General features: G+C 41.5%; 1 protein-coding gene across 2 annotated transcripts in view; it reads left to right on the top strand.

Annotated features, from left to right (window-relative positions):
• Window positions 1-24,087, top strand: part of GABRA5 (gamma-aminobutyric acid type A receptor subunit alpha5) — a 79,712-nt gene extending 55,625 nt beyond the window's left edge. For both annotated transcript variants that reach the window (XM_048494341.1, XM_048494339.1), the window contains 4 exons: window positions 9,782-9,925; window positions 14,727-14,879; window positions 15,761-15,972; window positions 20,412-24,087. In XM_048494341.1, coding sequence (XP_048350298.1) covers window positions 9,782-9,925; window positions 14,727-14,879; window positions 15,761-15,972; window positions 20,412-20,711 — 809 coding nt within the window. In that variant the 3' untranslated portion in view covers window positions 20,712-24,087. The remainder of the gene's footprint in view (window positions 1-9,781; window positions 9,926-14,726; window positions 14,880-15,760; window positions 15,973-20,411) is intronic.
• The last annotated feature ends 1,865 nt before the right edge of the window (window positions 24,088-25,952 follow it).

Genomic DNA, 25,952 nt, shown 5'->3' with positions numbered 1-25,952 from the left:
GGTGGGCAACCTTTCACAAGGGGAATCTATAATTACAATTGAAACCCATTCTAACAAGGTTACAATTGAAACCCATTCTAACATTCTAACCCATTCTAACAAGGTTTTTTTCTTGTAAGGCATTGCAACACACACACAATAAATACGTTTATTCTAAGTATGCATGTGTGATTGTGTATGATATTTTAAACATCTGTACATCTGTACATCTGTACTTGACACTCACATTTCAACGCTGTGCTCAAATTTACATCTTTTCAAGAAATTACATGCAATATCTTCTGGCTTTTCTGCTTTCAATATATTACTGGCATTTGCAGCTAATGCTACCACCAAGTTAAATGATTTTGGATTCTTAGCTCCATCAGCTTTGCCTTCTTTTGTCTTGCTTTTAGAGTCAGCATTCTTGAAGTCTCACCTACAAGGGCTCTAGTCTATCCAGAACCTTCCTAGATATTTTCAGTTTCCAAAGATGCTGCCTCAAAATAGCCCAGTTACAATGCTCAGCCACTGTGGTCCCTTTCAAAGCGAGATTTATAGTGACAATAAGTCGACAGGCACAGCGGGAGAGCACACAAAAGAAAAACAATAGCAGCTGAAATAACTGATTCTGGCTGCTTCCCTTTGAGAGATAATTATGCTGCTGCTGTCAAAGCACAGTGCAAAATCAATTTTCAGATTCATTCTAGATCAAATGTTTCATCTCAAAAATAAATATTCTGCAATAAATATTAACGCCTGTGAGCAATAAACAGAGAAGGAGGGGGAAAGGCCGGAGCTCTTTATTGAGCTCCAATAAAACCAGGACAGGAGCTTCCTTGCAAGCCAGTCCTGGACCATGACCAATAACACTGATTGGGTTAATACTAACATTGCGTCAATAGCAGACTTCAGAGCAAAATACATCAAATTGAAATGTTGTTCTGAAATTGTAGGCAGTGTTCTCCCAAGCTGTAAGAACACTTTTGCCTAACCAGCTTCACATTCATCCAGTTAGGTGTTTAGTGAGTTGAGTGCACATTCTGTGTTCTTGAAGTGCCTGCATTACCATGAATGATGCTGTAAAAACAGGTTCGCTCAAAGCTTTTTTGTACTTAAGAAGAAAAAGATTGAGATAGAAACCAAGCAAGGAATGATAGCTTATTTAGAAATAAAATCACAAACTGCCATTCTTTCTTGAAGATGAAAGCAGAAGCTTCGCTATAATTACAATGTAACTCTAAGCAAAATGTGCACACAGAGGAATGACAATAATAATTCTGCAGTATTGGCACTGTTTGACTATCAGTGCAAATGCAGGTGTAACATTTTGTTTCAATGGAGCCTAGTTCTAATTGATCAGCCACAAATGCACTGGCAGTGAGGGAGCATACAGTAGAAGGTAGATTTTGTATAAAGCTTTCAATGAAAATTAAACCAAAATTTGTAATTAGTAGTTTAAACCTCCTACATCTCCCTATGACTACTTCTAAGTGGTTCCCTCACACTCACCTAAGGCTAATACCCCCCAAAGTGCAATTGAATAAATTTTAACTTTATCAAGTTAAAATTGATCAAGTTTTCCAATCAATGAAACATTATTTTTGTTTGTTATTTAATTCATTTATATCTCACCTTTGTCCCCAATGATATAAGACCAAAATGATACAACACCAAAAGTGTCTTAGATCATTCTCCTCTCCTCCATTTCATCCTCACAACAGCCCTGTGAAGAAGGTTAGTTCTAATGAGCACCTGAAGGCAGAATGCAGTGCCTTTGTTTCAGCCATGAGAGAAAAGGATAAATACTGGGGGCAAAGTTCTCAGTAGAAACCATCTCTGAACTAGAAAAATGCAAAAGTACAATTGATGAAGGGGACAGAAGCGAGCAAGGACCGCAGCGTCTAAAAGCAGTCAATGGGGAGCCATTGTTCAGCTCTGGGACTAGGTATAGCCTTGTCAGATTCAACACAAATGTAGATTTTCTTGCAGATCTGGGCTTCTGAATTGAAAGATGCAACTTGACAAGGCATAACGCAGACCTTCTCAAGTTCAGAAGCAGGATAATTTTCAGAAAAGTGGCACAGTTGGTATTTCCTCTTAAATTGGAAGAAGTCCTTTCCATTGTAGGTTATGGGCCTTTCTAAGGGTTACTTTCTTTCCTCGTACCCTTAAATGCACTGACAATGAACCAAGCTCTGTCCTTCAGTTTTTGCTTCCTACCTTGTGGCTGTGCCTGCTCTCCTCCAATCCCATCAGCACAGGTATGCTCAAGCTGAGGGATACAGCTTTTCTCTGGATATTAAACATACTTGCTTGTTATGCCAGTAAATGGATCCTTGATCTATTGTGATGGGAAATGGATAAAAACACAGATATTTGCCTTCATTGTAAAAGACTGTTAAGTGTAACAGGGAATGGATTTATTTCAGAGCAGGGGTAACTCTCAATTAGATCATAAAACTCGCCATGAATACTGCAAAAGGATTCAGCTTTTGTTGTGGCTGTTTTAAAAGATTGTATTTGACTTGGTAATACCTGAAAATGACTTTATTTATCCACTGAAAGCAGCCATTGAGACATACAGTGGGAATGTAATGTGTGAAGTATCAATTGATTTTGTTCTGTAAGTACTTTTAACATTTTTTTTAACCTTACTTGGATTGAAACGTGTAGTTGTTCAAATTATTATTCAAAAGCACACTCACAATGAAAGGTGAAATCTTTTTTAAATGCATAGCTAAGTCAAAAAAGCACATACCAAGTTAAGTTTTCATTCATGAGTCGATAAGATCATTTTAATCACAAGCAGAGGCATAGTGCCAACGGGCTGGGGTGGGGCGCGGCATCCCAGGCAGAAGCATGGCCAGGCCATGGTGGGGGTGTGGTGGGGCGGGCGCCCTGGGTGGAGTTTCCCCTCGCTACGCCTCTGATCACAAGCAAGGACGTGTACCACAGGAATGAATGAAAAATCAATGAACATAAAACTTTTCAGTGTTTTTTTTTCCATTTGCATTTGCACTTTGGCATGATACAGGTGGAACACTAAATCTTGGCGAATTAGTGATCCAGCTGGGAAAATATGGCTTGCATTTCCCCTTCATCTATCAAAAAGGAAAACTGCAAACCATTAACTGCAAACTGTGTTTTGTTATCCTTGTTTGCAACGTAAGTACAAATCACAGTTTGCTACTAAAACATAAATAATTGATTCCAAGTATGTGGTGGAGAAAGGGTGGCATGAATGAGCGAAGGACTTGTTCACTAGTACCACCTCACAGATTGGTGATATGTTGGAACTATACCCAGTGGTGGGATCCAAAAATTTTAATAACAGGTTCTGATGGTGGTGGGATTCAAACAGTGGCACCGCCGCACACACGCACCTCCAGTCCCTATTGGGCAGGGAGGTTGCTTTAGTAACCCCTTCTCGGCACTCAAAAAAAATGAGTAACCACTTCTAGAGAAGTGGTGAGAACTGGTTGGATCCCACCTCTGACTATACTGCTGTGTTTAATTATTCTACAAAAAAGAGAAGATCAAAAGACACATATAGAAAACCAACATACGCAGATGAAGAATGTTCTTTTGTTTACCTACTTGCCGATTTTCTCACAGTTTGTTTAATTTTATGCTTTCATTTCAATTTAAGTAGAAATGTATTATAAAAATACTGGTATTAAATGAAGAATAATTATAAAAACATTAAAATTTCAGACTGTAAATATCATATTTTGAACTTCCAAAATTCAAAAATAACATTTAATTGAATGGTTATTTCTATTGAAAATAATTTACTGATGTGTTAGCCAGCAGAGTTTGGATAACCACACCTGTAATTATACTAATTTCCATGATAAATAATGAATGATTAAGGTATCAAAGCCAGGCATGCCAAAATGCCTGTGTCTATATACACGGGAAAAGAGTTTATTATTGAAATGCAATTAAATCCTAAAATCCTAGTGAAATGAAAGGTGGATAAGCTTGGCATTTATCTGGCTTTACATTTATTGAACAGGTTTTAAGAGCATTTATTTTTAAATTAACTGATGATTGATTAATCAAGGATACTAAAGTATTTTCTTTTATACTCATGAAGTATACTCTCTGTAGCTGTTGTATAATCTACATATTGACAAGAACAGAGGTCTATCCTTTCTAGCCTAAGCTGACCTTTCAACATTAAAATGAATGGAAGTTTGCATACTATTCCCATAACTGTGAGGGTAAATGGTAAGCTAAATTTTGCCATATCAAAAACAAGCAACATTTCTCTTACTCTGTCCTAATAACGTGCTAGCCCTCCTGCTTACTCCAGGATGGCCTGTGGAATAAGGAGGGGGAGTCAGAGAAGTAGAACTCATTGCATCAAAGAGAGATCCTGTTCACAGAGCAACCCTGAACAGAGGTATACCTTCCTTAGCCTACTGCCTTTAATTAACTCAGAAGGGCTTAGGACTCTGCTTAGTTCTTGTACGGAAACATCTATAGCGCAAGTTAAGAAGTGCTGCTTTTTGTTACTCTTGGAATGTCAAAAGTGAACAAGATCTATTGTTTGAACTTGAACATACAGTAATGACAATATAGTCCAGTAGTAGAAGGGGAAAAGGTGTAAATCTCAGTGCAGAGGGGCTGAGGCTGCTGTATGAGAACCTCTGTGGCTTGATCCTCCATGGCTTGAGGCTGTGTATAAGTGACACATCATGTGCATGGGGCTGGAGGACCACTTGTATCTTTCCTTCACAACAGGAATTCTATGTAGCTGGTTGCACTCCTGTTCGCATGCAGCATCCAGCCATATGAGACTGCATTATGGACAAGTGGTTTCCACACAGTTGCATCTGTGGATTCGGGGAGGGAGACAAGGATAGTAGAGTTGTTCAGATTCTAGTTCAAATCGCACCTAAGCCTTAAGCTTACTTGGTGGCCATAGGCAAGCCTCTGTCTCTCAATTTAAGTACCCCATCTCCATAATAATGCTGCCCTACTTTTGAGGTTTATTGTAAGGATTACTGAGATAGTGTGTGTGAAGTGTTTTGAACTCTTGAAATAAATGCTGAGCATTAATCGTATTATTTGTGTGTGAGGGGTCTAATACCTTTTGGGAACTCTCTGAAATGTGTAATAATAATAAGTTGTAGGGTGTTTTCTACTTATAGGTTTTTTTCTGTTTACATCAAGAAAACTGTGGAAGTCGGCTGTATCTTAGAGTCATTGTTTCCTAATGTGCTGGTGACAATCTCCTATGGGGACAACATTGTAGTGCCACTTCTGTAGTTCTGCTGCCATGGTATTGTGAACCCATGTACAAACTGAATACATGTGTATACCTGTTTATAGGAAAGAATCAATGTGTGTTCATTTTACAAATGAAACCGAAGTACCAGTACCTGGACCTATATGGGGTTTAAACACACATTGAACTTTATGCACACCTGAATGCAACATGAGAATTACTCAATACAAACCAAGTATAAATGATACATTGTAAATCTGTTCACTGTGAATAGGTATAGGCAGGATATATGTGAGTTCCCTGTAATGTGAATTCAGGGCATTTGTGACTGTTAAAGTGTGAGCGAAGCAGACTGGCAGTGGCAAATATCCCCAGTGGCAAATATCATAGCCTGCTGGGGTTGTTTTATTCCCCAGATGCTTTTCTATTTACAGCCAGGCAACTGTAAGGGTAATTATATCATCACTTTGGGGGTTGATTAAAGGTCCTAAGTGGACAAAGCTGCAGAGCTTCTTTCCTTTGCATTCTGCCCCCTCCCGAAAGTGTAGTTGAGGTGTTTCTAATTATTTAGTGGTGAAATGACTGGCAGAAATAAATATGTTTAGAACTGAAGTACAGAATGCTAATGAAGTGCACATGTTAATCAGGCTTGCTTTTGTAAGGTTCAAAGAGCAGTAGCTGTGTGAAATTTATGCTTTTAAGTCTTTCTGTGGAAATCAGTTTCTGCAATGTTAAAGCATATAATTCAAGAGGGGCTTTGTGTAAGAGGGCTGCAGTTAGATATTCTTCCAAATTTCTCCTCATCCAGATTTTGGAGTTCCCAATTACATAGTCTTGTTTCTGACTTGAAAATGATGCATTATTAATCTTGTATTGTTCCATTTTTAATTTCTGTACATGTGCAGTTTACCACAGCTTTTACTTCATTCACATCTTTCCCTGCATTCTACTATAGTGATTCTCATTTGCCTATCGATACAACACTGTAAAAAGTAGTCTTGCTGAAATTGTATGTATAATTATGTATGAGATCTGATTGTGTATTTTTGCTTGGTGTTATAAGGCTGTAGCTGCTTGAATAGACCTGACTATCTCAGGCCGTTTCCGCACGGCCCTTTTATGGCGCCCTGGGGACGGCAAAAACGCCGTTCCCAGGGAGCCATTCGCACAGGCGGCGCTGCTGCGTTGCAGCAGCGCCGACCTGGCTTCGCTCCCCCTCCCCCAGGGCGGCGTCAGGCTGCCCTAAAAAACAACCCTTTAAAGGGTTGTTTTTGCCCCAACAGTGTGTTCCCGGTGGCGCGGTGCGAACGGCACCGCCGGGAGTCTCACGCTGTTTCCCTTCCCTTTCCCACTCACCTTGTCCCCGTCGTCGGCCTGCTGGCCTCCGAAGCCCCTCCCTCACTGTCCTCCGACCCCTGGAGGTCGGAGGGCAGCGTGGGCGGGGCTTTGGAGGCCAGCAGGCCGATGACGGGGACAAGGTGAGTGGGAAAGGGAAGGGGGCAGAGGCAGCTCCATGCGGAGCCGCCAGTCGTCCGCCGGCCTCTCCTGAGGCCGCTCGCACGCTTGCGTGCCAACGGCCTCTGCCCCCACTCCAGCAGAATTCTTGCCGGCGTGGGGGCGCCTGGGGGGCTGTGCGGAAACGGCCACAGTCTGCTTAGAAGCTAAGCAATGGTCAGCTCTGTTTAGCATATGGACAGAAGACCACCGAAGAAGTCCAGGGTTGGTACAACTAGGCAATCAATGGCAAACTACCTTGGAAAACTCCACAGTCATTGAGTCACCATGAGTCAGTTACAATTATTATTATTGTAATGCTGCACAAAATACCTATGCACATTAGTAAAACACAGTACGGACTCCTGATGTGAACATACTTAATATTTTTTCATAGTGTTTTGACAGTGCACATTTGCACTTCAGTAATATACAGGGGGAAATAGATAGGAGGCCCTCAAAGCTTCAGCAAACTGTAGATTCTCCAGTTTGAGAATTAAGTTGGGAGATTATCCTAATTAAACCAGAATTAAGGAGAAGTGGAATTTTCAGATCAAATATTTGGAACAGTAAAGGAACGGAAGAAAGGAGATTGGATCATTCTTAACTGAGATAGCTGCCAGATATACATACAACACTTGATGTTAATAATGAATAATATTTGCTTTGGCTTTTATCAGTAAGTGTTTATTTCTAAGGAAGGTATGCACTTTCAATGGTGGTCTTACCAAAGACTGAGCCAGATTAGCATAATGTAGCCTGAGAGCCTTGGTTTCAAACAAAACAAACCTCTTCTAAATCAAATGGCCTTGAAACGTTATGTTTGCTACCTTCGCTATGTCTGCCTTTTATGAACTATCGCATGCATCTGGCTCTTGCATCTGGAGAGGAACTTGGGTCATCTAATACTGTGACTGAGACATATAAGAACATTGCTATTACATCCTTGTTTTGCTTCATAGTAATCATGGGTCAGGATTGGGCTACAGAGCATAAGTTCACATCCCATCTTTGATCTCAGTGTTTGTAATTCTATATAGCACTTATGTGTAGGGATCAACATGCAGGCCACAGAACATTAAAGAAAACAAAAAATAATTTAACTGGGAAAGAAATGTAGCTCCTGTGCAAAACCAGGAAATTTGTCTGCACTCTGACTATAACAGACTATGTTACTTTTTTGTGGCTTTTGTATATTTTTTAAAATAAAAAATAGCAGGAGGTAGGAAATAACTGTTAGGAACTAACCAGTTAATTTGGACAGCATAGATTATAATTGGACATCTTTTATTTGGAACATTTTGGTTAAAAAGTTACAACAAAGTGGGTATTGAAAGGCTCTGTCAAAATTTTACCTGCTTACCCTTTTTCTACAGATCTAAAGATAATGATATTTCTATTAAGTAGCTTCTTAAATAAGTCAGATAATGAACTTACTCTTAAAATGAAAGCAGAACAATCTTATTGGTGATTCTATACTACCTTTTGGGAATGGATATAATTGTTTTTACAACTGCTTGAAGTTTCATGCAATTCTTTAGTTAATATCTCTCTTTTTGGTACTTTGATATTCTTCAGCATTTAATTTAGGCATATTTACAATGTCTATTAGTGACTCTGAATTTTTAAAAAAGTGTAATCCCAGCTGCTTTCACTGTTAAGACATAAAGGCTATGTATAGCTTTCCCCTTATATTATCACAAAAGCTAAATACTTTATATAAAAATGAAACCAGGGAATTCAGGTAGGTAGTAGATTGTGGAAGTAATACTGGTAAAGTTATTGCCCTATGGCAATGCGGCATCTACTGATTTTTAAAAGAAGTAATTATGCAGGGGATTGTAGTGGTTGGGGAGGCAAGGTAAATGGAGCATGTCTGGGCAGGACCTTCAAAAGCATGCATCTTCCCACCTACACAGGGAGCAAATGTGCATGGAGAACAATCTTTCCAAATAGATTGTCTGACACCAGGTTTGGGAAGGTCACATCAAAGCAGTGGACAGCTCAGGAACAACATTGTGTGGGTGCCCCAAAAGACCAAGCTGCAGTTTGGATACCAAAGTGGAGCAAAACTTCCTTATGAAAGCAAAGTCTTGCTTTCTTATCTATAAAATAAACCATTGTCACCTGCCTCATAGGGTTGAAGGAACAATGGACATGTTATTAGGAATCTCAAAGTCCCTAGACAATAGCAAGGACTGTGTATTTATATTAATGAACGTAAATCAGGGTTTATTGCCTGCTGCTATTAATAGTTTCCAAAACAAGTGGTGCTTAGGGGCAAGCATTCTCCCCCTCGGCCTTAAATGTTCTCTCTTCATCCTGATCTGCAAGACCTTCTCTTGCTTACCTGATACAAAAGGAAACTTATTCTGCTCATTTTCATTTGTTATCATTGCTTCTCTAGAACCGAGGCTTAAATGCTCAAATGACAAGCACAGCTAGCTATATTGACAATTAATGGCCCCATCCAAAGAGGGGGAGCAAATCCACCATTGGAGCAGTATGGAGTTGCACCGGCAGATCTGCCTTCCCTGTGTCATTTGCCCCAACAGGGGGTGAATACAATTGCTCATGGCCTCCGTAGCCCTTCTCAGTGGTGGAACATGGCACTGAACCCCACAGCAGCATCCCTGCAACCCTGCCTCCACTGCTGGCATAGTGGGAGATGTCTGGTGGCATGAACAGGGCAGGAGCTGACACAAGTTGGCTTCCTCCCAGCCATTGCTTCTTTTGCTCTGGCTGCCAGGGCTTCAGACTGTCTCTTAAGCCCAATTAGGGCTTCCAGGCGGAGAAGAGGCTTGTTTGTGTTTTTAGCCTCCCCACACTGTTGGAAATCCCCCTTGGGAGTGGCGGGTCGGCACGGCCACAGCTTCACATCTGGACAGCCTGCCCTTTGGATGGAGCTGCCCATCCTATGCCAAGTTACTCCAATGTACGCTCATTGACATCAATGCGAAAGACTGACAAAAAGTTCTGGAACGGAATACTGGGACCAATTAAGCCCTGAGGAAAATGTCAAATGAATACCGACCTTCAGACTTAATTCACTTTCTCTCTTTTTACCAGATGCTTATCCCAATTCTGAAGTGATCTATGTGTGGACTAACAGCGCTGATACATCTGTGGTGGTTGCAGAAGATGGTTCAAGGCTTAACCAGTATCACTTGATAGGACATATTGCAGGAACTGAAAACATCAGTACCAGTACCGGTGAGGAATATGGCTTTCCCCCCTTTATAATGGTCCATGAGGAAAAAACAAACAAACTTCAGGGTCATTTCTTTGAAATGAAGAAGTATTGAACACTGTGGGCCAGATCCAGATATTTGCTTGTGAAAATATTTTAATTTTCCCTGCTTTCTCATTCCCCTAACAATCTGTGTCACCACCAGGAAAATTGATTTCTGTGGCAGGACCCTAGTGGAGTAATAGCCACAAGGGTTCATGGGCTGGAATGAGGAAGGGGATAGATCACTCCCTTGTCTCTCTTCAGTCACCAATCTCTGCTGATGGAAGATGCAAAGGGGTAATTTTGCCCCTCTCCCGCTCATTCACTGAGTATGGTTATGAAACCCATACAGATTCATACAAATATATCCTTCATATCCCAGAGCATAGTTTCTGGGAGCTAGAGGGATTGCTGGGGAGAGGGGATAGTGGAGAACCATAACCAGATCACAGGGTTCAAAACAATTCATAGTTATTTCCCAGTTCCTTTTGTTGTATTTCTGGTAACGACTGGCTTTAAAAGCCCTTTTAGGTCATGCCAAAACAGCAGTCTCTTCCAGCATCTTGTTTCTCATAGTGGTTGATCAGAATGTCTGCAAGAAGCCCAGAAGCATGGAAAGGGGGCATTAGGCCTTCCCCAGCCTCAGCACTTGACTAAGGCCCCTTCCGCACATGCAGAATAATGCACTTTCAATGCACTTTACTGCTGGATTTTACTGTGCAAAATGGCAAAATCCACTTGCAAACAATTGTGAAAGTGGATTGAAGTGCATTAGTCTGCATGTGCAGAAGGGGCCTCAGTGTATGTACTGTAATGTAATGTATGTGTATGCACTAACTAACAGTGATTGGTCCAGCCATGTAATATAAGCCATGATCCTCCTTTTTTTTCTACAAGGCACTTGAGGGAATGTGTTCTCTATGTGGAGTCCAGGGATTTGATCCAAGCAATTTTTCCCACTGAAAGAAAGGGAGGCAGTCTATTGAAGACACCAGTCTCTGCACAGAAAGCCTTTAGGTTCATAACAAAAAGACTTATCTGGAATAAGGGCAAAATTGCTGAATTTCAGCCTGTTGTACAGGTGTTCCAGAACCTGGATACTTGTCGCGGGGAGCGGAGTGGGGTGGGGGTGGGTACCAATCCCTGAAGAGAAGTCCTGGGGAAAGTACTGCTCCTTTCCCAGGTTCTTAAGAGGAATTGGGGACAAGTCATGCCAGCTCCCACGTTTGCAGGATCGGCTTTCTCCAGTGGGGAGGCAAAGAGCCGCCTACATATTTGATCCGGGCTTTCAAATGATTTCTTTGATGAAAGCATTTGGTACCATGGAGAGGAGGGGAAGGGAGGGGAAGAGGGGAGGAAATGTGGCAGCTGTTTCCCAGCTTTTCAGTCTGTGTGAAGAACCACATCACTGGGAAGGAAGTGCTAGCCCTAAGGATTCCCATTTCCTCCTTAACCGGCAGTGGAGGTGCCAGATGTGGCAGCATTAGGAAACCAAAGAAGCTCTAATCCTGGCCCAGCCACCCACGTGAGCCCCTCCTGGTTAAGGCTTTGATGTCAGGGTATCTTGGTGCTGTGATTGGTGGGAGTCTGCGTGGGAGGAGAGGGGAAAGTGGGACTGGCTCAGGCTGAAAAGTCACGTGGTGCTGCAGAGAGAGCCTGCAACAGGTTACATAACACACTTTCCTTGATTCTGCAGAGACGCTGAATCGGAGGTCTGCAGTAATTAGAAACTGAGCATTTCGCTTGGGGGTAAAAAAAGGTAGTGTCACACTGTGCCTTTCTCTGTGGACAGCGTGGGGATGCTGATATGGAGAAAGCTGCCGGAGAAAAGCCTGTGCTTATTTTCTGTTTGAAGCACATGCTCCCAGCTAAAAACAGCAGGTTCCCAGACTAATTTGCAACTACAGGGAGAAAGGGTGTAAATTGTCTCTTATTATATCAATAGATGGAATATTTAAACAATTTTAATAGCCACAGGTGCACGTGCTCACACATACAGCCCAGGAATTGAAAAGATTAAGGAATATCAATGCTTAAAGTCTTCTCTGCTGAACTGGTACAAGAACAAGCTGCTCTTCTAAACAAACAAACCCACTAAGAGATTGGCTGTTTCCTTTTTAAAGTGGACAATCATTAAAATGCTCCAAGGTTGGGAGGCAACTTTACACCACGTGGTACGAACCCAAAATATCCTGTCTCAAAACAATCAGCAGTCAGACTGAGATTTCTTTGCTCTGTAACTGTTTTGTCCCAGAAAAATCAAGAAGTCAAAAGCTGCTGTTTTATCCAGGGAGCGGGGGGGGGGGGGGGGGGGTCCAAAAGTCAGTTTAAACTAAGAAAAAGTGAAGAAAACGCCCGCAGGATTCCTTACCAGTTTACCATCATGGCAGCATTGTTTTCGGCAATGAACGGCAGTTCTCCCCTTGCTTCCAGTACTATCAAGAGAAAAATCCAGACAGGGTGCTGAGGCATCGCCTAGAATCGTACCCAAGTGATGACCATCCAACAGGAGCCGTGGGTTCTTCAGAGTGTCAGCCTCAGGCTCTTGTCTGGGGCTTAGTGGTTGTTTACGAAGGCTGCTTCTGTGCCTGGTCTCAAGGAAGCACCAGACACTCAGGCAGAGTCCCAAAGTTTGTGTCCGGGAAATGCCTCTCCTGTCGTTGCCTAAGATTTAAGCTAATAAAAGGCTGAATTTACAACGTCAAGATTCCAAACCCCCCCTCTCTTTTTTTTTTTTGCTAATATCCCAGGTTACAGCTGGGCAAGCTGGATTCTGATTGCAGGGTGGATCACAAAGAGCAGGATACAGATTGTAACCAGGGATTAGCAAAATGCAAAAATCCGATTTTACACAGGGAAAGCATCAGTCAGCGCTTGGATTTTCTGGACTTCATCAGGCTTGCGAGAGGCCTGTAATCGGGGTTACTTGGGAATGGATTTCTAAGACATTCTTTCCTTTTACCGTTATGGAATATTAAAATAACAAGGGGGATTTCTCTTTCTATAATAAAGCATTTTTTTACAAAAATAACAAGCGTAGACCCTGAACAGTTTTTATTTTGCATTTTTGCTCATGTTGTGGTTTTTGTTGTTGTTTTATTTCATCTAAGTTTATCCTCACCTTCATATCGTTAAAGATATCTTACTAAAGCAGGCTTCCACGTGCATGTCACTTGCTGTATCAGGAAACAGGGGCAGATGATTCTAGATCCCAAAGTTTACCTGGCCTTTTCCGCACCTGCAGAAAATGCACTTTCAATCCGCTTTCAATGCACTTTGAAGCTGGATTTTACTGTGTGAAATAGCAAAATCCACTTTCAAACAGTTGTGAAAGTGGATTGAACACGCATTATTCTGATTGTGCGGAAGGGGCCCCTGAGTGTAGTTGTTGTCTATCCATCATAACATAGAGGTTATCAGACTGGGACTTGGGAATCCGAGCTTCAAATCCCCACTCTGCTATGGAAGCTCATTTGGTAGAGTTGCCAGCTTCAGGTTGGGAAATACCTGGAGATTTTCGGAGTGGAGTCCAAGGACGGTGGGGTTTGGGAAGCGGAGGACCTTAAGTAAGGCAAAGTGCTATTGAGCCGACTTTCCAAAGTGACAATTTTCTCTATATGAACTGATCTCTGTTATCTGGAGATCGGTTGTAATCCCAGGAGATCTTCAGCCACCACCTGGAGGTTGGTAATCCTATCACTGGATGACCTTGGCTTGTTATTCTCATTTATCCTAACCTACCTCACAGGACTGTTGTTGCAAAGATAACATGAAGAAAGAGAAAATGTGGTATGCTACTTTGGATTCCAGTTATGGATACATATCTATAAATATAATCCATCCCAGAGTATGGATCCCATGGACAGCTGCTTCCCTATGGGGCCTCTATATTTGGGGACAATCTGCAGCACCCCTCTGTTCTAACTATGCCCTTTTCATGGATAAAGTTGACAGGAGAGGTGAGCATGAATCGTCCTGTGTTGTAATGATCTGCAGGGTCCTAGTGCCTGTCTCCCCTCCTCCTTCCTATTCTCTGGCAGCATTTTAAAGCCTATTTTATTAGTGCTTCCTTCGAAACCATTATTATATGCAATGGGAAACACAGCCCTTTGTTAGAATATCATTTATAGTGCTTGGGAAGCCTATTAGCAAGACCTGCCTTTTTGTAAAGTTGCATCCAGGACATGATCAGGGGAGGTCAAATCCTACATATGGAAGGACTCACACATTAATATTTGTGTTATCCTTGTGAATTTTTAAAATATTTATGGTATTTATTAGAATGCTTTAAATTAAATAAGACTGTAAATGAATAGCAGTTGTGGAGTGTGTTTCTCTGAATTACATTATGACCACAATACTGAGTCCCTCCTCCCATTTAAAAACACCACCTGTTGAAGAGTTTTTGAGAACTTAAAAGCTCACACACATTATTTTCTGCTATTTTAGGTTGCACCTAATTAAAGGTAGGACCCGTTATAGTGACTTTTGTTTGTGGGTATGAATGGTGTTTGAAGCTTGAACACATAGCCCAAGGTTGTCTCAGTACCAATACTTCTGTAAGTATTTCATAAGTTTCAAAGCCGATGGGCCTTGAGTTCTTGGAAGCAAAAGTGGTCGTGAACTTAGTTTAATAACCTTCACTCACCAGACAGTGGCATGCCATCAATTGGTATGTGTCATCAATTCAGACATCTGTTGGTCTACCCTAGATGGCAGCTGTATAACCGCTGACTTTTATTCATACACTGTCTTTCTCTCCTCCCTCCCCCACCCCTCCAGGTGAATACACTATAATGACAGCACACTTTCAACTGAAAAGGAAGATTGGCTATTTTGTTATCCAGACTTACCTTCCATGCATTATGACTGTGATCTTATCCCAGGTTTCCTTTTGGTTAAACAGAGAATCTGTCCCTGCAAGAACAGTCTTTGGTAAGCATTTCATTTCCAGACTTTTTTAAAAGGTGTCCAATTTTCTCAGGGTCACCAGTCCCTCACCATGCTTATACTGGGGCAGGAATGGATGGAAGAACAGGAAGGGGTACATAACCTTTCCCAAGACCACTGAGGTTTCTTCTGTACATGCTGCTAGAGAGGGGGGGGGAACTGCTGGGGTGGGGGGGATTTACAGAAGAGAACCAGCAAGGATAGGAAGGGTTAAGTGAGCAGCCTGCACACTGATCCTCCACTGTCAGTGACTCCTAAGCTCACTTTCCTGCTATTTTGACAAATATGGCTTTGCAAAGGCCATGATAACAACTAGTTCAGCTCTTGTGTAATGTTAAAAATTGTTGTTATCATTGCCATTGAGCTCATCTTGACCTCATCTTTAATCAATATCATTGTGAAGACCATTTTTTCTCTGCAGATTATGCTATGAGAACCGCAAGTGACATCAACTTGCATCTGACTTAAGGCAACCCTGTAGGGGCTTTAAGGCAAGAAACATAGCAACCTTTGACTTCCTTGATGGTCTCTTACTAACCAAGACAGACCCTGCTTAGCTTCTGAGATATGACAAGGGTCGTTCAAATCAGGGCAATGTCGTTGTAGTCTTCACAAACCTTCACTGATTTTTTTCCTTATTTTTGTCAGTATATCTTTGTTTCCCATTTCTAATTTACAATTCCTTTGTCTTTAGTAGCACACATATTTTAATTTGGCATCACATTTAGGAAGCTCCTGGTGTCATGCCTAAGGATTTTGAAAGAATTGGTCATTGCTTCATAATAGATGCTGCCTTAGACAGCTCCCGGACTCTCCTTTTGTGGGGAAACCTAAGCACTATTTATTTTCTCTTTTCCTTTTTCAAGGAGTCACTACAGTCCTTACAATGACTACATTAAGTATCAGTGCTCGCAACTCTCTACCAAAAGTGGCCTATGCTACGGCAATGGACTGGTTTATAGCTGTGTGCTATGCCTTTGTGTTTTCTGCACTGATTGAATTTGCCACAGTCAACTATTTCACAAAGAGGAGCTGGGCCTGGGATGGCAAGAAAGCCCAGGAAGCTGCAAAAATGAAGGTGGTTGTTTTCTTCATCTCTTTGAAAAGCTAGAATGATTAATCTGATTTTGAGGCAGAGGACCATGCTGTTGAAAACTCTGAGAAAGTGTTTGGCTCTAAATTTCAACCAGGGGCACAAAGCACTGAACAGCAGAGGTATAGCTGGGCCAGAGTGCACCCAGGGCACACACTGTGTTTTCCGCCCCCCCCCCCCGTGGCGACCCACCCCCCGCCCGCCACACTTACCTTACTTCAGCCTGGAAAAGTGGCCTGTTCCCTTCAGGCTAAAAACGGCCTGGTGGGAACTACACTTCCCATGAGACACTGGGGCTCACAAGGTCTTCTGGGAAATGTAGTTCCCACCAGGCCATTTTCAGTCTGAAGGGAACAAGCCGCTTCTCCAGCCTGCACTGTTTTAATAAGGTAAGTGTGGGGCGGGGGGGGGGGCGCTGCAAGGAGGTGAGGGAGTGGGGTGCCACGGGGGTTGCAGGGAGGCCAATTTTCCACCCCCTTCGGCATGCGCCCTGTGCAATGTGCACTCCTCGGCCCCCTGGTAGTTCCACCTCTGCTGAACAGGATACTGCTGTGGGAGCCCCCTTGGGAAACTACTTTGCTCTCCTTATCCACTGGGTTCTGCAAATTCCCCTTGCTGTTTAATACTTCAATAGAATTAATTAAACGCCTTTACGTTCAGTGATAAATCTCATTGATTTCACTGATACAGTGAACCTATCAGAAGGTACTTACAAGCCCTGGTTTAATTGACTGTTTTTGATGTAATCACAAATAAACAAGGTGGGGGCTGGGGATGGAAAGAAAAGAGGGATTTATTATTATTATTATTATTATTATTATTATTATTATTATTATTATTATTATTATTATTATTATTATTTATTTATTTATTTATTTATTTAATTAATTAAATTTATACCCTGCCCTCCTTAACCAAGGCCAGGCTCCAGAGTAGGAGTAGGAAATGGCACCTGGAGAAACTCCTCCTCTGGGTGCCCTCCCTGCATGTGGCCCCACCCCCCTCATTAGCTGGCTTTCAAAAGTTCCATTTTGCCTGCATGGAGGTGGGTTCCCACCCCTGAGCCCCACACCCTAGTCTGCATTGAAGGTCAGGGGTGTAACACCATCCCCTTCTTTATCAGGCCCAGTCCTGCCTTAGATTATCTTTTCCAGTTATGGTGATCATTTCAACAATATACCCATGAGCCTTTGCTAAATAATCAAATTATCAATTTGAATATTTAGCAAAGGCTCATGAGTTTGTTGTTGAAATGATCACCGTAACTGGAAAAGATAATCAAAAGCAGGACTGGGCCTGCTAAAGGAAAGGGCTCTGGACAGGGCCATGCTCCTGACCTCCGTGCAGGCAAGCCTTATCTTTTGAATTCTGGCTTTTCAAACCATAGAGGCCATGGGGCTCTTTTCAGGCTGGGGGCGCCCCTCCCCCCAGCCTTTGTGCCTTAAAAAGCTCCAGCTTTGTAGGTAGGAGGGAGTGGGGCTTGGTGGCTGCAGCACACACCATTTGGTCATGTGGGGGGCACCTGGCGCCCCCCCACATGACCAAAAGGTGTGTGCCAGGTGCAGCACACAAACATTTTAAAAACAATTTTACTTGTACATGAATTTCACTGAGTATACCTATCATTAAAACTCAAGATGGTAGACAAGTTTGAGCCTATGGAGAACCACCCAGCCCAACTTGGGCATGAACCCTCATTAAAAACTGTCCAAGCTTGGGCAAGTCAAGAGAGGGGCAATGCAGAATGTCAACACATTGATTATATAGGTAGGCCAGGCAGATGACAATGGGTCATATGAGTGACCTCCACCAAAGGCCTGATGGAACATCTCTGTCTTACAAGCCCTGCAGAACTGGCTAAGATCCCACAGGGCCCTGGTGTCAGCTGACAGAGAGTTCCACCAGGTTGGAGCCAGGGCAGAAAAAACTCTGGTTCTGGTCAAGGCCAATTGCACATCTTCCATGAAGATACACCTTATGAAAACTATATAGAAAGTGAACAAGTGAACTGGTACTCTAAGGACACATTGATTCCATTTTGCCAGTATTGGGATATTAATATTTTGGCAGTCGTCCTGCAAGAAGGAACATCACAAGAAGCTATGTTTTCTTTATGAGGATTTTAAAATCCATCACTTCATATTGGAGATGAGGATTAGGTTGATATGCTAATCTGTAGTAAGTGATATGCTAATCTGAGTCCCAATCCTGTAGTCTTATTTAGTTCACTGACATTAATTTTTTAAAAATATTATTTACCACACATCATAAGTATTGTAAACTGTTCTCTAGCTGTTCAAACTAGAAAATAGAGGTGTTTAATAGGGAATTCTGGATAGTTATTTATATACCTATGAGTATACTGAATGGCTTCTGTACAGGGGAGCAAGCCAAATTTTAACATTTGGGGGAAGACTGGTTCAGGGGCGTAGTTTTTAAAAATGGCACCTGGCACCTTAGGCTTGTAATACACTGCAGGTGGGGATAAGGCCAGAGCAGACACGCTCCTTCCCTGGCCTTGTCTCTGTCCCCAGTATCCTACCAGCCTCATCATGCCTCAGAGGGAGGAAAGCTAGCCGTATTTTAAAGGCACTGTTCTTTTAAAATGCAGTTAACTTCACTTCTATCTAAGGCTTGCCAAGGCTGATAAGATACTGGGGGCAGAGACAAGGCCAGGGAAGGAGCGCACCTGCTCTGATCTTATCCCCACCCCCTGGGTCTTATCAGCCTCAGTGTGCCTCCTCAGTGGAGGAAAATACTAGTCACTGGGAAGCATTTGATCTTAGGAAGCTGAGGGGGGGCACTTAAACTCCCTCCCCTAATTGAATCAGAGGGCTTCTACGTACAATAAGTAGTGCTTGAATTATGGATCTCCTAGCCCCTTACTCTGGTCACAAGCCTTCAATTCTCTGGGCCCTCTTCTGGGAGTAAAGCCCACTGAAACTAGTGGGCCTGAGTAAATATTAAAGTTGCCAATCTTCAGGTGTGACTGGAGATCTCCCACTCTTACAACTGGATACCCAGATGACAGAAATCACCAGGAGAAGGTGAATCTTATTGTATTATACTCCATTGAAGTCCCTCCTCTTCCCAAACCCCACCTTCCTGAAGCTCGATCCCAAAAATCTCCAGGTATTTCCCATCCTGGTGCAGGGAACCCTAATAAATATCCATATAATTCTGGTGTACAATAGTAAACTGAAGGGTTTTTGAAAATGGGTTTGAAGAAAGGGAGAAAGCTGGCATATCAGAGCAAGTTCAAGGTATATGAGGCAGTAAAGGAAAATACACTTTTATTCCCTCTGGTTTTGTTATCATAGTTGCTACCAAGGATTAGAATCCTGCCTGTCTCCTTGCTTCTGAAACCATAACTAACCAAGTAGTTATTATTTAAAAGATGTGTTGTTTTCACAACTAGAGAGATGAATTAACTTACGTACTATTTTTTCTGACTTCTAGAGCAGATAGTTATAAACACATTTGAGATCTGTGTGATTTATATTTGATTAGTAAACTTATAGTGTCATTAAAGATATTGCAATCATCGCTAGTCCAAAAGAATGGAAATAAAATCCCAAATAGTACTTCTTATGTTAATTATGACAACAGTGTGTGAACATGCAAGTTATCTGTGGGTAGAATGCATAACTGTATATAACAAACCAAAGTTTGTTCATGGTTCAAAAACTGCACAAAATAAAGCAAGATAAAATACAAAATACTGAAGTTCAGCAAAGTTCAGCACATCAAAAAAAATAAAGATCACTTTAGATATCAAATAGAATTAACCAGGGACCTCCCAATCCTCCTTACAATCAGACCAAATTTTGCAACTTGGTGCAAAATTTCAGGATTCTTATCTCTCATTTATGCTTTCTGATCATACAATGTATCTTCCTGGGTAGTCTGAGAGAATTGGAATGATATAAACATCACAGATCTGGTTGTAATTAACACAATCAAATATCATATGTTCTACCATTTCTAAACATCCATCTCCACATAATTTTATACAGATCCAGATAACTTTTGTAACAGATCGTAGCACCTGGGGCTTACATTTAAAGTGATATAAGGAGAAAAATGCTATGTAAGTATTTTTCTTTGCACCTTTTCCCACCCCAACTTTCTTTTCCTTACATTAGGGGGAATTTTTCTCAGTGTTTCAGGACAGGAAAAAGCCATGAAAGAAAAGAGTAAAATAGCCCTTTTCAACCCACCCATGTTGGTGTTTCCTTTTATACTGAAGGCGCTTTAGCTGCACAGCTGGTTTTTCTCCCACAAAGTCTTTGGGTAAAATTATTACAGAAGTACATAAACTGTTCAGTTCCGACCCATGCTTGGCTGTTATTCTCTGCAGAACACCTACCTTTTTCATTTCTCAAACATATTTTACCATGTTTTGCTTTTCTACTGTTTTACAGAAAAAAGAGCGTGAATTATTGGCAAACAAAGCCATCAATGCTTATGCCTCTGGAAGAATGACCCCCACCCGAAACATACCAAAGGACTCCAGCCCTTCTGTTATCTCCAATTCAGCCTCCATTCCTGTAAAACCTGTTGAGAAACCAGCTGAAAGCAAAAAGACCTATAACAGCATCAGTAAGATTGACAAGATGTCCCGAATAGTGTTTCCTGTCTTGTTCGGAACTTTTAACTTAGTCTATTGGGCCACATATTTGAACAGGGAACCTGTTATTAAAGGTGCTGCTTCTCCAAAATAAATGGAAAGACTTCCACATCAAGTGTGAGCCATACTTGCAAAAACAAATGCTACTGAGGAAAATTTGAGGTTCCAAGACTTTTTTCAACCTTTGGGCAATATTCATCAGGAAGTTTTTGCATGTGTATCGATATGTACAAATATTATTGCCTTGATTGTTTCTACATGTAACCTCAGATGTTTTGACAACTAAATCAAGAGCAGCAGACACAAACCTTTGTAGGAAAATGGAAGACATGGAACTTCTATGCTGCTGAGTGTCTTGCATTGATAGTTTACAATGAAATAGGGTATATTTTTTAACTGTTTGAGCATATTGCATATCTGCAGTTTTTTATACTTTGAATGTACAGTCATGCAAATGTGTGGGAACTGTAGACTCTGCAGTTGCAGAAATGTTTATGTAAGTTATTTCAGAGTTTGTCAGCACTGGGCTATTCTGGCCAGGATCCAGAACAATGCAAGCCCAGAATGGTTGTGTGCATGCAAATGGATGCGCAACACCTTTCAAACCCGACTACTCAGTAGCAGTTTTTTGGGTTAGGTCTTCACGGTAGTCCACACATATACACTAATCCCTTGAAAAGTTGGATGTGCAAAACAGTCATCACAGATCAGGCATCATAGGCACACTTCTTATTTTGCTGCACATCAACTTGTAGCACTTTTCAGAGAAGGCAATTTACTGAGAATCACTTGGAGTTACTAGCAAGTCTGGCCAAGGAGAACCCTCATATCTCTTTCCTCCATTATGTTTGCCAACACTCCAGTGTCTTTACATAGGTTGTGCTTTTTTTTGCACTTGAACAGAAAGAGTAACTAATCCCTGCTCTGCAGGTTTTTCGAAACTCTGGCGGAATTATTTCCTCTCACAAGAGTTCAGCCACCATTTTGGTTGCCCTGGCAACAGGCAGCCAGAAATTCTGTTGAGTTCTCATGAGAAGGAATCTTATGTGAGACTGGGAACCAGTATGCAGCCTGCTGTGCTGCTTTTAAAAAGGTCTGAAGGAACTGGGAGGTAAGTATGATTATCTCTTCCAGGTCATGGGCAAAGACAGCAGATGGGCTGGCAGGTGGAAGGTTGCCAGACCTCAAAATCTGTTGCCTGAGTCAATCACCTCAGGTCGCTTCACAATAGAACCAGGCCACAGATTACAGATTTAGAGACTGGCATCTCTTGGCAAGTTCTACATTTGTTGTCTATAATATTTATCAATATTTGGTGTTTAAAATTACTATATGGTGTCCATTATTCACAAAGCTGGTGCTGCTAAATGTAACAAATGGAACTGGAAAAAAGTTGAAGGAGTATCTGCCAGTCGCTGCAGCGACCCATGTTGAGCAATGTTATCTTGCATGTTTGAACTGACCCTTTCTTCTCCACCAGAATAGTGTACTTGTTCAGGTTGTAGAAACCCATATGTAGTGACCTGTTTCAATGCACAGATTATATTCTCTTGATTTCAGATATGCCTTTGCATTTTGTACTATATGAGAGGAAAAATCAAGCCACACTACAAACCCAAGAGCTGGCTGCCTCCTAACACTGGAATCCTCAGGCAGCTTCAGTAAATGGGACCAGCAAGCAGTGGTGGCCTTAATCCACTACGTCCAAAGTAAAAATTACTCCCTACCCATTTCACGGAAAGCAAGAAAATGGTGCCCTGAAATGTGCCACCAACAGCAGACTTCTTTCACATGGCTTCCAGTCTTGCCTAAATGAGATTTGTGTTATTATTGCTGTTACCTATATGCTTAATGTTTTTTTTCCCTCTAGCCTAATTACAAAGTTGACCTTAATTCTGGTAGAGTCTCCTCTCCACAAAAGTACCACAACTTTCTCCTCAATGCTAACCCAATCTCTGTTTAGAAATTCCTACAAAATCAAATTATCCTTCTTGATAGGAGGGGGGGAAAAACCAGCAGTGATTAATCCTTTAGTTAGCTAGTTTGTTTATTTCATTTAACTTTTGATTATAGCACTATCAGAGAAAGACAATGTCTTTTATTCTAACTTATCTATTTCGATTATTTATAAATTGCTTTCCCTCACCTCCCCCTCAAAAATATCCTAAAATTTAAAAAAAATCAGTTGAAGATCTCCAACCAATTAAAAAAGCAATAAAATACCATTATAATTAAATGGTATGAACGTACATCAGCATGAATCACAACAGCAGCTTTAACTATAACCAGCAACCCAATGATACGCAAAGCCAGTTGAACTTGAAACCTCCTACCTGTCAAGAAAAGTTACGTTTTCCAAATTTCCTATAGGATGCGGCTATTGAAAACTATATATGAAATTTGTCACCCAAGCACTCAGGTAATAACACCACAATTTTTAAAAAGTCACTCCCTCCCTGGTTTCCAGAAGTACTGGTGTCCTGGCCTAAAGAATAGCTGAACTTAGCTATTGTAAGATCCCTGCATCTAGGAGGGATTAAATGCTAAGCTGAAGTGTTCTATCCATGCCGCCTGATAACATATTGTGAACACCATCTTTATTCACACTGCATGTAACTCAAGAGTTACTCTCTATACCAACTCCATCTCATCCAATGGAAGATGCACAATAGTAGTGCCCTTGTTTGTCTCATATTCCATCCTAGCGGAGCTGATGTTGGAAAAAGTTCCTGGTAGATGAAGGATCTCTAATTGCACAAACAATGCCATTGGCCCAGATTCTCAACCACTGTAATATTCATGGAGCCATTTTAATATGCACTTGCTGAGAACCTGGTTCACTGATTACTTGAATAATAAGGCCACTGCATAACTCATTAGGAATAGCAGGATTTTTGTCTTTCAGGGAAAAGTATTCTTTGTTCAAAATTCAAGCTAATTTTTTTCCAGATAATTTTTCAAAATAGAGAAATGTATTGCATGAAGTTACCCTTTTAAAGTAGAATAGAACCAAAATATGCCAGACTACAGTTAACTATTCATTTTCATTAAAGGCAACATGAACAGATTTCTTCTTGAGAGGGAGAGTTGCCTGTTAAATTACAAGTAATCTGGTTCAAGTAAATAAAGAGACACAGCTCAAACAGAAAGAGAAATTCTGCTTCATCAAAGCCAATTGTTTCCAGTGACTATCAAGTTTTGTTTATTGCCATTCCTTTTGGAAACTTTTGTTGTTGCTAAGGTGAGTTGTTTTGTTTTGTTTTGTTTCAGTGGTGAATGACTTAAAAGTCTATCATGTGCATACTTATTTGAGAGCAACTTCCCCCAGTGAATTAAGTGGGATTTATCTCTGAGTAAATATGCATAGATCAAGCTGCTATGTTATTTTTAGCAACCCCCGCCCCAATTAGTGTTTATTACTCATTGCTTCCAGTGGCATGTAGTTTTATCTTGTGTTTACACAAAGAATCCATTTGAAATGGTGGGTGCAAGTTGTCTTTTTCAAGGTCTTTGCTTTAAGAGAGAAAAAATAGTTTTTGAGCCTCAAAATTGTGATTGTTAGCAATGGAAATCAAGTGCAAGAATTTGATTGCTATGGAGACTGCTGCTGTTTATGGCTGTATATTTGTAGCCTGGTCTGCCAGTGACCTCAGTGTGCCAGTAGGCATGCCCTCCTGTTGTACAAGCACAGTTCTCTGCTGGACCACAGGAAAGGGTGGCGCAGAAAGCAGTTTATGCATAAGGGGGGAGGAAGATTCAAAGAGAAGGTCTGTTTCTTGCCATGCATAAATATATGAATGCAGGATTGATACATCTCACCACAGGCCTCTGTGGAAGACCATAAGATGGGCATTGCCTTCGGAAAGATAGTGTGTAAGCACTGGGTCATTACTGACCCATGGGGTAATGTCAAATCACGTTTACTAGGCAGACTAGAAGAAGAGTTTGGATTTATACCCCCTCCTGTCTCTTCAGTAAGGAGATGCAAAGAAACTAAGGCCTCTTCCACACATGCAGAATAAGGCACTTTCAATTCACTTTCAATGCACTTTGCAGCTGTGCGGAATAGCAAAATCCACTTGCAAACAGTTGTGAAAGTGAATTGAAAGTGCATTATTCCGCATGTGCGGAAGGGGCCTTACAAACTTCCTCTCCCCACAACATATACCTTGAGAGGTAAGTGGGGCTGAGAAAGTTCGGAAGAACTGTAACTACCCCAGGGTCTGCCAGCTGAAATGTAGGAGTGCAGAAGCAAATCTGGTTCACTAAATAAGATTCCGCTGCTCATTCGGAGGGGAGGGAAATCAAACCAGGCTCTCCAAATTAGAGTTCACCTGCTCTTAACCACTACACCATGCTGGCTCTGGCACCACCCCTTGACTATATTAATGGGGTGGTTCCCAAGCTGGGTGCTCCTTTTGCCAACCTTAGTAGTATGGAAAGCTGAGACAACCTTGAGCTGGCTACCTGAAACCGACTTCCATTGGGATCAAACTCAGGCGCCTTCCACACACGCAAAATAATGCGTTTTCAAAACACTTTCACAACTGTTTGCAAGTGGATTTTGCCATTCCGCACAGCTTCAAAGAGCACTGAAAGCAGTTTGAAAGTGCATTATTCTGCATGTGCGGAATGAGCCTCAGATAGTGAACAGAGCTTTGACTGCAGTACTGCAGCTTACCACTCTGCACCACAGGGCTCTATCCTTTTACGTTGCCTTCTACTGGCCTATTAATTATTTTGTCTGGCTCTAAAAACAGTCAGAAGCCTTTTGTTGATTTTCTTAGCTTCATCTGAAGACCTGATAAGCAGCCATTCTCTTCTCTTGGTTCCAGATCATGGATAGCTTATACACACCATCTATAAAAGAAATGGAAGAAATGTCCCTATCTATCCATTTTTATTTTTTTGTTCTTCCAAGGAGCTCACTCTGATGTCCACGGTTTACCTTGTACTCCATTTTATCATCACAAAAAATCCTGTGAAGTACATTAAGCTAGGAGAGCATAGCTGTCTTTAGGTTATCCACTTTGCTTTATGTCTGAGTGGGGATTTGATCCCTGATCTCCCAGGGCCTAGTTTGACATTCTCACTACAGCAATTCACTGACTACCTTGCATATTATGTTTAATGCTCATTTGCTGGTTTGTTTTCTTCACTGTTCAACTTTCATCAACTATTTGAAAGTTTGTATTGTATAGGCTGGTAGAAGATGTGAAAGAGTGACATGCCAGGTGCCTTGAAAATAACATGTCCCTCAAAGGGGGACAAAATTAAATTCCAGTGTTCTCTCTATACCCCATAAAACTCGCAAGATCAATAACCATGAAGAAAG

This window comes from Sphaerodactylus townsendi, linkage group LG04 (assembly GCF_021028975.2).
Source record: "Sphaerodactylus townsendi isolate TG3544 linkage group LG04, MPM_Stown_v2.3, whole genome shotgun sequence".
NCBI lineage: Eukaryota > Metazoa > Chordata > Lepidosauria > Squamata > Sphaerodactylidae > Sphaerodactylus > Sphaerodactylus townsendi.
The sequence above is the reverse complement of the archived record's forward strand: the minus strand, read 5'-3'. Positions and strand labels throughout refer to the sequence as shown.